Consider the following 15,569-nt stretch of genomic DNA (forward strand, 5'->3'; position numbering starts at 1 on the left):
AATTAAAACGGGGGAAATTTTTGAGCCCAGAATCAAATATTAAAAAATAAAAAAAATCCTTCTGGTCTCTGATGTGTGCACGAACTATCTGTTCTTAGAAAATAAAAATAAACAAAGCCAAACCGAAATTAGACAATTAATTAGACCGGTGATTGTGCTCTGCTATTGAAGGGTTCCCCTATATGTTTATCTCTACTCTGGCTTTGTGTTTCAGTAGGTCATGAATATATTAAGAGCAACAATTGAAATAGCACTGCTCTTTACGCCCACAAAAATATAGTTTAATAACATATGAGTCAACGACTTAAAAACATTGTTTCTAGATTGATTACATTGTTTCTAGTTATTAAAGGTAGCATTTTGGATCAATATGAAGGATGTGAACTGATGAGAAAACAGGAACGTTGTCCATCCCCCCCACCCCCGCCTCTTTTTTCTTCTACCAAGTAGAAATAGATCCAGTCCAGGTTTTGCCTTCGACTCAGCCTCTGATTTCGGCTGTGCTCTGTGTAGCACGTTTCTCCCTCTCCCCTCCTTTCTCCTTCCCTCTTGCCTCCAGGATTTCTGTCTTCCTATTTCTGGAGGACTCTCACAGGCTCCTTCGGTCTGTATGAAGCTGAGGTTTCCCCTGAAACCCGTACATCCCCAACACATACCTCCACGCACACACATCCCCAAGAAGCCCGCGCTCACACGGACACACACGCGCGCACACACACTCACGCTCGCCTGTCCACCTCCCTCTCGGGAGTGCCGGCGCGCGTTCCCACCTTCGCTGCACACTTCGGCGAGCCGAGCTCCCAGCGCTCTAGGATTCTGAGGCTCGGAACTCGGATCGCAGCTCTGAAACCCCATGGTGGTTTTTGAAACATTTCTTTTCCTTCTCTTTCCCGTTTTTATTGCACCGTTTTCGATCTGGGGGGCTAGAGGAGCAAGCGGCTGCTTTCCCAACCAGCCCTGGTTGGCTTGCCATCCTCCATCTGGCTTATAAAAGTTTGCTGAGCGCAGTCCAGAGGGCTGCGCTGCTCGTCCCCTCGGCTGGCGGAAGGGGGTGACGCTGGGCAGCGGCGAGGAGCGCGCCGCTGGCTCTGGCGGGCTTTCGGCTTGAGGGGCAAGGTGAAGAGCGCACGGGCCGTGGGGTTCACCGAGCTGGATTTGCATGTTGCACCATGCCTTCTTGGATCGGGGCTGTGATTCTTCCCCTCTCCGGGCTGCTGCTGTCACTCCCGGCCCGGGCGGATGTGAAGGCGCGGAGCTGCGGCGAGGTCCGCCAGGCGTACGGTGCCAAAGGATTCAGCCTGGCGGACATTCCCTATCAGGAGATCGCAGGTAAGCGCGGGCGCGCGGCCGGGGCAGGCTGCAGCCCTCCGCGGCCGCACGTCCCACTGGGCCGCCCGGCGCCCTCCGCCTTCCCCCTGTTGCTGAGTTGCTGGTGTTCACTTTCGGTCAGGGCTCTCCATGACGCCGCACCTCTGCGCTGGACCGCGGATGCTCCCGCGGCTGCTCCCGCGGGGGAAGGTGTGCGTCTCAGCTGCCTCATTGTGTGCACACGCGGGAGCGCCCGCCTTCCCTCCCTCCTTGCTTCTCTGCTCTCGCGCCCTTGCGCCCCCTTGGTTGTTGGCTCCCGCCGGGCGGGCCGGGGAGCCCAGGACATTCCCGGGTGGCCGCAGCGCGAGGGCAGATCGCCCAGCGAGGCGCCCACTCCGCGCCTCTCGCTCGGGCAAACTTGGGAGAACTGTGGCCGCAGTTTGCTCAGCGCCACAGTCTGAGTGGCGCCTTCTCCACTCCCGCGCTTGCGCTGGCGGGGGCGGTGGAGAGACGCGGAGGGCTCCCCTAGCCCCTTGATCCATTTTCTCCGGTTCGGGGAGGCAGAGCGTGCGGCGTCCCGGCCGGGGGCGGGCGAGGTTGGGGGAGCCCCCACCGGTGGACTCGGCCTCCCCATGTCCGCAGTTCCGGGCTGGTTTGGGGAGTTCAAGGGCTGCCTGTTTCAGATTTGGGGCGGGCTTTCCTGATACGGTTCCTCAGTGCTTCCCCGATTGCTAGCTGTTGGTCACTTCTGGTTGGGGGGACATCCCAGCCACCCGGCGCAGCGGCCTCGTCCGCCGGTTCTAGGCAGCTGAGCCAACTTAAGCTCAGTAGTGACTCGGTAGTGGATTGGTCTCAGGGTCCGTGGACCTCGTGTCCCCCGCGTGCCTCGCCACTAGCATTCTTCCACGGAGAGCTCTTAAGCCCCCACCCGCTCTCTCGGCGCCAGTGTGTGGGTAGCGCTTGGTCTCCAACAACTTGCGAAGCAGCCAGGGTGCGTGTTTTCCGGCTCTTTGCTCCAACCGAATCCGAGTTTCTCTGTGGCTCTGTGAATGAAACGTGTCGGGGAGAGATAATCCTGTAGCTGCGAGAGAACAGAACCGAGAGAGGCTTAGAGAGGCCAGGAGATGCTGGGAGGGCGCGGGCTGCTCATAACCGGCAGCTGAAGTCCTCAATGACCTCAGGTGGTCGAGTCAAAACGCTGAATTTCCACCAGTCTCTGCGTTTTGCCAAAGAGCTGGTGGACAGATGAAAAGCTTTTTACAGATTTTTGAAAGATCACAGTTTCGCTACATAGTAGAATTGCTGTTTTATTACGGTTGATTTACAAACTCTACAAGTGAGGGGTTTTACTTATATTGAAATGAACTCATTTATATCAATTCAAGTATTGAAAAAAATAGCTCACACATCACGCTATAACAGCTTTATATACAGAGAGCTTTTTTCAATTCTGAGCCAGACATAGCCAGCCTCTCGTGAGTCCAAGGCGGAACCTGCGGTGAATTATAAGACTACTTTTCTAAACCTGTCACTTCTCCCTTTTCCAGAACTCCTTATTTTGTTAATCGGTGAATAGAGACCAGCTGCCCCTACAGCTCCTTAAGTTTCTTAACGCTCCTTCCCTTTTTGTCTACTGTTATTTTATTCTTTTTAATTAATTGATAAGGATCAGCTTTGCCTTTTTTCCCTCCTCAAATCTCAGGGAACTCAACTTTTAAAAGGTTTGTAGCATGGATCCCTTCTTTTAGAAACTTTTACTCCTCTAATGTGGGCTTTTTCAAACTGAATCTTTTAAACACACAGATATTTCCCAACATGATTTCAGATAAGATATCTCAAAGAAGGAAATTAAGTATTTTTAAATTGCTTCAGTAATTTTTAGTAGATAATGGGACTTCCTGAAGACTACAGTGCGTGCTTACCATGATGCAAATCTCCTTAATATCAAGGTGAAAGTTTTCAGTTTAAAGATTTCTGTAGTTACCATTTGCTTACCTGAGAAAGTAAATTTGCAGAGGTTAAAATAAAGTCTTCAGCAGATTTTTAACTACAGGTTTTTTTTCCTCTTTTGTTTTTTTGCCTTTTTCCCTCCACCCCTTGGCAATTACAGTGCTTGTTAAATAGCTATGAATTTTTAAAATGTGTGCAGTTTTGTTAAACTCACTTTCTAGGACTAACGGTACTGTTGACTTTGCCATAACCCTGGTGTCCTTTGATGCTGATGGAAATTATCAAGATACAGGTCACTGTGTGGTTACAAGCACATCTGATAAGAAAATAAATGAATCGTAAGATAATTACATAATAAAGACACTTTTTTTCAAAGTCTGCGTTACTCAGTGCTACCTATTACTGTTGAAATTATCACTTAGGAAATATGTCCCTTTATTAAATAAACATAGTCTTCCTCTCCTCCCTAGTTCCTGATAACAATTTACATGTAATTATCTAATATATGGTGATTTTCCTTTCCTCAAACTTCTTTTCATCCTTTACCTTGTTTGGACTTTTAATGGTTTGCTTGAGAAATGGCATATGCCATTCATCTGCTAGTGAACCTCAACTTAAAGGAACTGCTGTTCAGAATTTAGATTCATGAGATCTGTTTCTCATTGAAAGATATTTGCAGGTAGCTTGCCTGATAAAATAACTGAAAAGTAATAAGGACATTATGTTTCATCATGACATTATTAAAGTTTTACTCAGAACTCACAATTGTGAAATAGTGTTGCCCTTTTCTATTCTAGGATAAAAGGGAGTTCTTCAGACTCAACAGATGAAGAACTGTGATGGGTAATATATAAAGTTACACTCTCAGGGAGTGCTTGGGAAGGAGGAGGCCTTCAAGAGGGAGTTTGCACCATTAATCTTCACTCAGCCTTGATTTTAAAGCATCCCAGGCAGATCAGATAGACTATCTGTTCTTGTTTGAAAGACCTCCAAAGGGGTAGACTCTTGAGTCCCTCTCAGCAATCCATTCTAATACTTTAGTAATTTTTGTGGTATCAAAATGTTTCCAGATATCTAGCCAAAAGCCTTCACAGTGTGCTTGCTTATTTTCTCTTATTCTATCTTCTGGGAAGATATCGAGCGGTGGATTGTCAAGTTTTTTGTAGGACTGTTATTCTGATCAAAGATCATCCTTTCTTTGAGCATCAGTAATATTATCTCATTTTCCAACCCGACTCATCTTGAAGGCTCTGAACTTCTAAAGGGACTCCATAGCTGAAAAGAGCTTCTGCTTAAAAGTATGGACAATTCAGGAAATGTTGTTTGAGGCTTACTGTGCCACTGTTTTATGCTTTGAGCTTTCTTGGAGTCATTTATTATAATACTTCGTAGCTAACTAGTGGTAACTTTGGTCTACCTGTTCAGTGTTTTCATTAATTACCAAATACAACTTTATTTAACAACCTCTTATATAGAAATTACTATATGCCCGACACCTATTTGAAAACATTACTTAGTTTTAAAGCATTAAACGTTGCCTTATTGACTCCTTCTAATAACTAGTAGATGCTTTCATTCTCCCCATTTTATAGATGAAAAGACTGAGCAACAGAGAAACTTAAATAACTTAAATAATTGCCCAAGAATGACTCCGCAAAACAAGAGGCTAGAATTCAGATCCAGGCACTATGAGTCCCTAGACTTAATCATGCCCATTCCCATTATGTATTCATTAAATGAATGCATGTAAAATTAGTTCTTTTCTCATCTAATAGTGTATATAGCTTGGTATTGTCACCATATGTTTTCCCTCAAAATTCATGCTGAATATTTTTTATTTACTTGCAACATCTACAGTTCTTAAAAATCATTTGACTTTGGATTTTATGTTCTCAGGAATTGGCCACTCTACCACCACTAAACTGTGGACTTATTTTCCCAATCATTTTGTTTGTATAGATGTGGTTATATAAGAGGTGGAAACTAAAGAACATGTCCACCTCCTCCTCCCCGCCGCCGCCCAAATACTGGGCCTACTGAAATATTAGGTTAATCCAACAAAGTTTATTATAAGAAGTTATCATGGGGACAAAAGGAGGAGGGAATTTTCTCTCCACAGATTAGGAAAAAAATATAAAACTAACTGTTCTCAATATTCAGTTTGCTGCTTCTGTCTCAGGTATTTTGAGAGTTAGACTACAGCTGGATATTAAGAAAATATTAAATTCTTCATCTCTTTGATATCAGTTCATCTCAAAAATCAAAAAAATCTTAAAGTCTAAAATTAAAAATAAAGAACTTATACTCTGTTGATATATTAGACATGTTTTTAGTCCTTCTTTATTGGTTTTATATTTGAAAATATGTAATGCTTCATTTTACCTGGCTTTTGTCCAACAATTCTTTTCTTTCTTTGGTGGGCTTCCCAGGGAAACTGTCCTTCCAACTTAGTTAATACATTTGCCATTAAAACAAATCTTTTTTACCCTCAGTTTTCATGCAGCTATCGCCTTATTATAAATGGAAAAATAGTTTTTGATAACTCTCACTTTTTTTACAGATATATTAAATATTCTAGTTGGGGATGAATTACTTAATTTCCATTTATCTCCCTGCTTCACAGATTTCTGATTTTCTTGCCCTCTGTTTAGTTGGCTGATACTCTAAAATAATTTGAAAAACAGTGTGAGGTATAAATGAGTTAGTTGAACTTCAAATTTTTTTAAAAAATCATTTGTCAAGTCACTAGATTTCTAAAAGAATCACATTAATTCCAGTTATCAAAGCAATCTAAAATCAGGGCTATTAGGAGTGCCACTTGTTAAACTCTTAATTTGGGAATTAATTTTAGAATGATCCTTGCAAACAGAGTTATCTTAGCTGATTTAATTAGAGGATAATATGTCATTGAGAACAAGAGTTCATTTGAGTTGACTGATATATTTTTTACATAAAACTCAGATCTTTAAATTGCATTACATCTTAATAACTTGTGAGTAGAAATGTAGACCACTACCAAAAGTGATTTAAAATATTCAGCATTATGTTCTTTAAAATATTATAGTGTAAACATTGCATCATACTTTATGTAAGAGCACGACCAGTGTTCTTTAACAATTATGGATGAGTTTTATAAAATTGAAAATGATTAAGTTCTTTTAAACCAAAGTGACCTGCCATTCAGTCACTAGATTTGCATAGAAATATGAGTTTCGGTTAAATATTGTAGTAAAGGAACTGTTGATAAAAAATTTTAATAGCTTAATCTTAACTTATATTCAAGCTCACAAAAGTAACATCATGAGGCTGTTTTTCTCCCCTTAATTCTCATCTTCCAAAAGACTTTTAGCAAGGACAGTAAGGTGACTTAGAATTGTCTTGCCAATATAAATAGAATACTTAATATTCACTTAAACTTGGCGCTTATATTCCTTTACAGACCAAATTCTTCCCTGTTAAATTCTTTAGCTGGCATATAATTTGACTTTAAATAGTATCATGGATTTCTCCAGTATTATTCAGTTTTCAGTGATTTACATGATATTATTTGAAAGTGTAATTGACTCCCTGGGATGGCATATTATAAATAAAGGGTTTTATAGTGGTAAGTCTTGGGTAAAGGTTTAAAAATTCTAATAAACCTGGATGGAAATATTTAAGAATTTTAAATGAGCCTGGATGGAAAATGTTTTTAAACAAATGCATCACTTAATAACAAAGAAAAATAGAAATTTGATTCCACATTTACACATTATCCAGGTTATTGATTATTTTTATAAACCATTCTCTATTTTCTTCAGGCACATTTTTTTTTTTTTTTTGCATTTATCCAAAAATATTTTTTGTTTATCTACTGTGTGTTAATCACTGTGCCAAATGCAGGGAATTTTAATCCTAGCAGGAAAGCAGAAATTAAGAGCACCATTCACAATGAATGGCCGAGATAAGTGCACAGCACTAGGGCACCTGGCACTGTGAAAGCATTTAATAGTAGTGTCTGATCTAATCACAGCATTATGGAAATGCTTCTTTGAGGAAGAGCAATGGGCTCTGAAACATGAATACAAAGTGAGTAAGGAGAGGGGAGAGTGAGGGTGCATATATTGCGTATACGGTAAGAAGTCCTTGAAATCAGAATTCCAGAACCCGAGGGAAACAGCCAGGGAAAGGGGAAAGAGGTGTGAGAGAGACTAGAGAAGAATAGCCTGAGGGCCTGGTTAATGACTTGCATACATGATCCAAAGATGACCCATGCATCCTGGCCCTGTGTTTACATTTTCACAGCAGGCATGGACCCTTGGCTCTAAAGCCTATAGATACTAATGTTTTAACACATTCAATTGTTTTGAACATAGCCCAGGGAAGCATATTTTTAATCATTTATAGCCTGCGTGTTTTGTGTACCCCACAGAACTACACCCCACATATGCCAGGTTTACAAGACAAACCCGGGGCCTATAAAAGACTCCAAGCCATTGTTGCCTTCCATACCCTGTGGCTGAGCAACATTGCTTACATATATGATACCTATTTCCCCTTTCCCCTGGGAATTTTCCTTAACCTCTTCCCCTTCCTGGTAGTGCCCCTCTGTTATCTCTGGAAAGGTTCATGCTGTGAGGGACTTCCTCTCACATGCAACCTGTCAAAGTTGCACCCAAATAAAACATTTTGTATCCTACTGCCACCTTCTGGTCCTGACTCTTTCCTTGATCAGCCCTGAGATCCCCAGAACCCACTACAATGACTTTGGCCTTTAGCCTACAGCAGTAGGAAGCTGGTGAAGAAATGTTTTAATCAGGATCGGATGTGGTTTTGACATGTTACTTTGGTTGCTCTGTAGAGAATGGATGAGGGGAGCAAAAGCAAATAAAGGAAAAGGAGGAGACATTGACTTTAAACTAGATTGGTGACTGTGGTAGTGGAATGAAGTAGAAGAATTCAGGAAACATCTAGGAGGTAAAATTGGTACTGCTAAAAGACTATTTAATCAATCGAAAGTTATTTATTGAGCATCTACCATGTGACTGACAATGAATAGAGACTGGGGTGTATGTATGTGAAAGAGAGAGAGAGAGACTCAGAGAGAGAAGCAAGTGTCCCAGAAATATTCATTGAATTTACAAGGCCATGTAAATACTTTGACATAATTTGTGTGTGCTTTTTTAGTGGAAACGGCACTTAATATTATAAAACCAGCAGAGGACTTAAGGGTTATCAGCATGGCTGAGAGAAAGGGATTTCCCAAATTGGGCGGTGTGAGTTGTTAAATCTCTGAAAGTGTAGAATTACCGAAATATATGTAATCAGCTGTGCCCATTTGGAAACTAAAGTCACAGTTCCTTATGCTGTGGCAGCGTAAAAAAGAAATCTTAAAATTTTCACCAAGATGAAGAATTAATTAAATTGTTACTTCACTCCCTAATATTTAAACTATGCTGTGTTCATGGCATAAGTATCAACTATTATTACTGATTCTGATGCTAAGATAACAGAATGAAGTGATTTATATGACCTTGCTGATAGAAGGAGGTAAAATTTAATTGGTACTATATTAGTCGAGGTTCTCCAGAGAAACAGAACCAATAGGATCTATATCTACATATATCTTTAGATAGATCTCTAGATAATACCTCTAGATATGGATATAGGTATAGGTGTAAGAGGAAGTTTATTATAGGAATTGGTTCCTGAGGCTATGGAGGCCATGATCATCTGTCTGCAAGCTGGAGATCCAGGAAAGTGTCGGTATCATTCAGTCCTCCAGGGCCAAAGGCCCGAGAAGGGTGTTAGGGAGGGGCACAGGCATAAGTCTAGGAGTCCAAGGCCCAAGAGCCAAGATCTCTGATGTCCAAGGGCAGGGAAAGATGGACATATGAGCTCAGGAAGAGAGAGAGGAAATTTGCCCTTCCTCTGCCTTTTTGTTCTATTTAGATCCCCAATGGATTGGATGATGCCTACCGCAATTGATCACTACTTCTACTGAATCAAATACTAATCTCTTCCAGAAACACCCTCGCAGGTACATCCAACAATATCGGCATTCCTTAGGCCAGCCATACTGACACATGAAATTAAGCATATCAGGAACCTTGAAGGATAGGTAGCATTTGACAAAGGAGCATGACAAAGACATTTGTGATAGGTTAAATGCATGAGCAAAATAGTGTGTGAGGAGGATAGTATAGTACAGAAAGGGATCTATTAAGAACTTATGAGAACTGATATTGAACAGGTAGAGTGGGGTTGGAGTTTTGATGGGCCTTGGAAATCCTAGATTGTATGTGGTAGAAAGTAGGTCATTCGGCATCTTAGGTTCTTGGCAGTGAAGTGACATGATGAAAGTGTGGCTTTATATTGGTCAAGCACTACAAACAGGATGGATAGAAGGGGATCATTAAAGGCCCAGGGGGAGGGAAGGAGGACAACCAGTGGGCTGTTTTAGATTCTAAAGCATGGGAGGCTGAGGGTCAGATGAGGTGAGAGGACAGAGGAAGGGGCGAATGAGTTCACCGGAGAAGGAAGAGGCAAAATTAAAAAGAAAAAACTTAAAAGCTTTACTCTGCTACTTAGAAATTCCAATAAGAGTTTAAAGAAAATAAGATATTAAAATTCATACTTGAAATAATTTGTGTCACTTAAGATGCTTTTGGTAGCAGGTCACAGAAAATCTTGTATAGACAGCCTTATATGTTCAGGGAAGGCCATTATTTCACGTAAGAAATCTCAACATAGAGCAGTTCTAGGAGTGAGAAAGTGGGAAGTTAACAGTATCGTTGGAGTGCCCAGGTTCTCTCAGCTCTGAGATCTCAGATCTGAGGTCTTCTTTCTACCAGGTCTGCTCCATTATGGAAACAAGATGGCTGCTGGAATACCGAGTCAAAGCCTCACTATAATGCTCAGAGGCACAAAAAGAGATGATGTCTTCCCTTGAGTATCTATCTCTTCATTGACAAGGCAGCTACTTCCAGTAGTCCCCCAGAAGATTTACTTACCTTCCTCATTCCAGAGTTGCTTCCTGTGCCTGTGCCTGGAAGAGAAAGAAAAGGGATCATGGCTGTTGACCTGGACCAGTCAGAGTTACACTCTTACACAGAGGCTAGTGTCCACCTTCCTAAAGTCTATGGCCACTGAATTGCTTGGTTCATCTTCGTAATCTTAATGAGAATCCCAAGGAATTTAAGGTTAATGGAAAAATTGAGAACTATTCGCACTATCTGAATTAATTAGATATTTGGCATTCTTGCTTTAGTCTAGTGTTTCTCAACTCTGGCCAGTGGTGAACTTATAAATGTTTAACAGTTGGTTCTCAGGAGGTAGGGTGTCTGAAACCTGGTTTGTAGCATTTGCCAATTTCTGTGGTATAAATTATCCCATCATGACTGATTTCAAACTATTAACAGTTTAACAACCAGCTCACAAAATTCCTGAAAATTTAACACTTGGCTCTTTCAAGTCGGAAAAAGCCAAGGCTATCCTGGAACCATGTGAGATATTTTTTAAAAAATGCCTATCATGGGCTCCATCTTCAGTTATTCTGATTTAATTGGTCTGAGACAAGACTCCTTTCTTTTGTTCTCCTTCTCTTCTTCCCTTCCTCTCTTTCGCCCCGACCCCCTTAATTCTGATTTGCATCCAGAGAAAAGACAACTAGTGATCTAGAGCTGTGCTTCATGAACTTTATCACGCATCAGAATTACTGGAGGACTTGTTAAACACAAATGCCTGAGCTTTACTCCCAAACTTTCCGATTTAGTATCTCTGGCGTAGTTCTGAGGGGATGCTGATGTTGTTGGTCCAGGTACCATCTTTCAGTCTCTGGGGGCCATACACTGAGTGCATTCAATGTGGTTTTAAATACAGATTTTTGTCAGGTTAGACAGTTAAATTTAGGCAATGATTTTGTGTTAATTTTCACCTCAGTCTTGGTTAAGAATCTCTACCTAGAAAGTGTTGCTGCTGGAAATTGCACCCCTGATCTCCTTGGCCTTCTTTTAAATGTTTACATTGGCCACTAGGGGGACTAAGAGAAAGATTGATTGGATCAATTCAATCCATAATTACCTAGGCCTGGAACAAAAAGGGCTTAAGCTAGTTGTCAAGGGCCTACCTGCATGAGTAGGAGAGAACCCCAACATTTCTTTAAAGGGGAACTGGAAAACATTTTAAGTTTCTTTCACTGTAGGATCCCTATTGTTTTTGCTAATACAGTAGGCTTTCCATGGGTACAAAAGACTCATTTTTTGGGGGGGGAGGGGAAGATTTCTGATCAAGAATTATTTGAGTCCCTGACTGCCTCTTTGAACTATTTTTCTTACACTAGTCTCCCAAGTGCAGATCAAGCCATTTTTTCCCTGACCTCTAGACTCTTATGCAGAGAGACTACATTTAGACCTGGTCACTCTTCATTTTGTACTCATTTAATTAAAGATGTAACATAATATATTCTGGGCATGCACAACTGTGTTCTGTAGGCTTCGTTGGCTAGTATGTTTGCACCTTCTTTGAGTTCTTCGATTTCTTGAGAAATTGGCTTCCTCTTTTTGTACTTGCAGGACAGCCGAGATCAGTAGGGGCCGAAATGCTCTTCATCTGCATTTCAGGGAACTAGAGGTACTTCCTCTTAAAGGTTGTAATGAAGTAGAGGTAACTATTTTCTTTGCAAAGAATGCACTTTGAAGTCCCCAAAAGAAAGACGAATAACTTCCAATTATTATTTTTTTATTGGGTCAGCATAGCTCAAAGTCAATAGTACTTTTGAAATAAACTTGAAAAAAGCCACCATCCTTTTAGATATTATAGATATTTTTAAATGGCAGACCTTAACATTTTCTTGAAAAAGTAAGAAAATGTCCTTTAGCTGTTTGCTTATCCTATTTTATTCGAATTCCAACAATTGGGAGTTTTTAAAACTTAAAAAATGGTAAAATTTTAAATAGTTGATGATTTTTTTCTTTCTTTTCTTTTTTCTTTCTTTTCTATTTTTTTTTTTAAGCAAAAAGTTTAACAAATATTTTTGAGGAGTTTAAATGATCTTTGACATAATGGGACCTGTATTTGGAAAATAAGAATTTGTAATTCTAAAATATTAATAATCTGGAAGTGTAGGATTCCTAAATACCTCTAAGTTGCTAAATACTTCTAAGATTCCTAAGTTGCTGATGTAAAGCTAAATAATTTAATATTGTAAGAAGTCACTGGATCTATTAAAGCTTCTCATCTAGCTACATATTTGCATGGAACGAAGGGAACATAATTTACTGTTACTTTTACATTATCAAGTGCTAATGTGTGAAAGGCTTTTATTGTACTTTTACTACTCATTTGATTAAGTGGTATCTTATTCAATATTCTGTCACAGACTTGGGAGTATTCAGACACTAGGAGGTCAAGCACTATGTTAAAAGCTTAGGCCAATCTTTTTATGTGACTGCAATAAAGAATATATTCATTTTATTTGTATTACCACATGGCTCTCATAAAAGGTCAGTTTCAATTGAATATAAAATCAGTTGCAAATGGCAAATCTTATGTCATCAACAACAAAATTATTATATGTAATCTCTTTTCAGTTACCACCTTCCCCTCTTAAAAATAGCTTGGAGATTTCTTACAGAGAGCTTCACGATGTGTCTTGTACAACAGACATAGAAAAATTGTAGAAACCCAAGCTTTTCTACTTTAGTCCAGCTAATATATATAGAGTAATCACACTTAAATTTCAGTTAAAACAAGTTAGATGCATCATTTATACACAGCGAAAAACCGCAAAATTATATTTTTTTCATTTTTTAGCTATATTACCTTAAGATATTAACTTTGAATCAATTTCTCAGCCTAAGTTGCTGATGTAAAGCTAAATAATTTAATATTGTAAGAAGTCACGTGCATAAACATAAGCATAAACATAAGCCGATTGCTATGATTTAAGAGTGGCGATTTATTCTTATCCAGCACATGCTCGATGTATTTATATGAAGGATTTCAGTTTAACAAAGGGTTGACTATGTATAGAAATAGAGATTATAACAATCTTAATTCTATGTGGTAACCAAGTTGCATTTTATAACTGGAATGACAATTTCCTATAACTGAAAAAACCTATAACACATTTTAAAATGAATTTTAACCTTTGTAACTGTTAGTTTATAAAGTACAACTCTTGATAAAACCATTATTCCTCTGAAATATTTTTCAAAAGTATGACCTTGTATTCGAAAAAAAAAAAAAAAACTTTTAAAATGTTGTCTTGAAAGGAATTGAAACAGTATTGTTTTGAAAAAATGATCCTCTCTCACAATTACTATAATCAGGAAAAATAGATAGAATACAAATAAGCAAGAGCAGACTTTTCCCAGTTCGACATTTCCTAAAGCTGTCTTCATTCAGGATGACAATTCTGATTTTAACCTAATTAAGCATTAGGGAGAAAGACCTGTGTCCCAGGAGATAGGCCTGAAGGTTCCAGGAAGTCCCTACTGATTACCTGCCAGGTACTGCCTGGGAGCTGCTGTCTGAGACTTCTGGAAGGTGCCAGGGATGCCCAGAAGGAGGCTCTGCTGTGCAGCGCCAGCCTGTAGGTATACCACCTTAAACCGCATTTCAGCCTGGTTACTGTGGAATTGATTTTCACGGCTCATGACAGAAGCTGTTTTCAGCCCTTGAAAAGGAAGTGGCTGGGGCTGATACTCCTAACACAAACAGCAAATTGCTCCATGGCTTTCATAGCATTCGAGGTCTGTTACCTTAAGGTTCTAATGGCCTTTTAACAGTGTTTCCAGCTGAGCAGCAGATGTAAAGGATACTGAACATTGAAAGCACTGTTCTTTTTTTTCCCCTCCCTGAAAGAATCGTTTTTTACAGACATTGTACTAACACCATATCCTAGGACCTATTTAGTGGCATGTTAGACTTGAAAAACTGAGCCAAATCTCAGATAAATATAAAGTACTGTCAGTGCCACTTTATTGGGAAGTGTGTCCCATATTACAGCCCATCGGGAACTGAAATTATGTCACCTGTAGTAGTGGCCCCATTTGGTAATATCTCATCAGGGAGAAAAATAATTAATGGAACCCTGTAAAGCCTTTAAAACACCTTATATTTTAAGTGAATTAATTTTAATCCTAAACATTGCAGTATTTCTGACAGTAATAAATTTAACTTAGAATTATATCTAGTCCACTTTTGGTTTTCCTTTCTGTTGTTCTGAGTGTTAGTTTTGACCTCTGTTGCTCGGGGTGTGAAATGTTTCCCGAATAGGCAGCTATGCTTCTTCCTGCACGGTGAATTGAAAGGCCTTTAAACTAAGGTTTGGTCTGTTGAAGAAAGTTGGTATTTCAGTTGTGGACCTTTGGGGAAAAAGTTAAGCATAACTGAAGAACACTTGTCGAATTGCATGTTTTTTAAAAAAAAATTGGAGAAACAGTATGTCTTTTGATTTCACTTAGGTCCAAGCAATGCTTCATTTTTCAAGTTTCCAGTGGTAACTAGAAGAGGTAAGAGAGAAACAGCTATGCAGATGACTCATCATCCCTCAGTCCAGGAATTCGCCTGTTTTACAAGCTTTTGGAAGGACCTGTAGGAAGTATGTGAACCGCCACCATTTTTATTCCCCCAAATTGAAAATATACACATATGCCGATTCCGACGTGAAAAGCCATGCAGTTTCCTCTCCTTCCTCTTCTTGTTTTCTTCTTCCTTTTTCCTCTCTTCTTCACTCACAACAACCTATCTGGTTTTGGGTAACAGAGAAAAAAATTAGTACGATCGAGTTTAAAATTTAGTGTGATCGGCATAGCTGTTGTAGGTAACAGTGAGACACGCAGGAAACTGCTCTAGTGTAGTGTAGTGGTAAAGCAGAGATGGGATTTGACTACTGGCTCTACTGCTTAGCCTTTTTGAACCTTTCTGTGCCTCATTTTTTTTTTTTATGTGTAGACATTGTGATTGTATTAAGTGAATTAACATTTATAAAGCTTTTAGAATAGTGTCTGGCACATAATAAAGGCTATACAATGTTTGTCAAATAACAATCTCTTGATGGGTGTGGGGAGTGACAACAGAATGACCCTCACCCCCCAGGAAAGGGGAAGTATGAGTTTTCTTGGGCTCCTTGCATCTCCAGGGTCCTGCTGGTCCACATGGCTGATGTTTGGGGTTGCGATGCTTTGTGATCTGATCTTGTGCAACTTGAGAAGGACCTGGTAACCCCTTTTTCCTGGAGTATTCACCCTCATATTGGCCTTTCTGGCTCTGTAGGTCTCTGGCTTGTCCTTCTCCTGGCCTCTGGCCCACCTACAACCTGCTCCAGT

At 40.2% G+C, this 15,569-nt stretch overlaps 1 protein-coding gene across 1 annotated transcript in view; it reads left to right on the forward strand.

Annotated features, from left to right (window-relative positions):
* The first annotated feature begins 447 nt into the window (after window positions 1-447).
* GPC6 (glypican 6) overlaps window positions 448-15,569 on the forward strand; it is a 1,009,483-nt gene continuing 994,361 nt past the window's right edge. The window contains 1 exon segment of the mRNA XM_011355489.2: window positions 448-1,329. Coding sequence (XP_011353791.1) covers window positions 1,170-1,329 — 160 coding nt within the window. The 5' untranslated portion in view covers window positions 448-1,169.

The sequence above is a fragment of the Pteropus vampyrus genome, unplaced genomic scaffold (assembly GCF_000151845.1).
Source record: "Pteropus vampyrus isolate Shadow unplaced genomic scaffold, Pvam_2.0 Scaffold21, whole genome shotgun sequence".
NCBI lineage: Eukaryota > Metazoa > Chordata > Mammalia > Chiroptera > Pteropodidae > Pteropus > Pteropus vampyrus.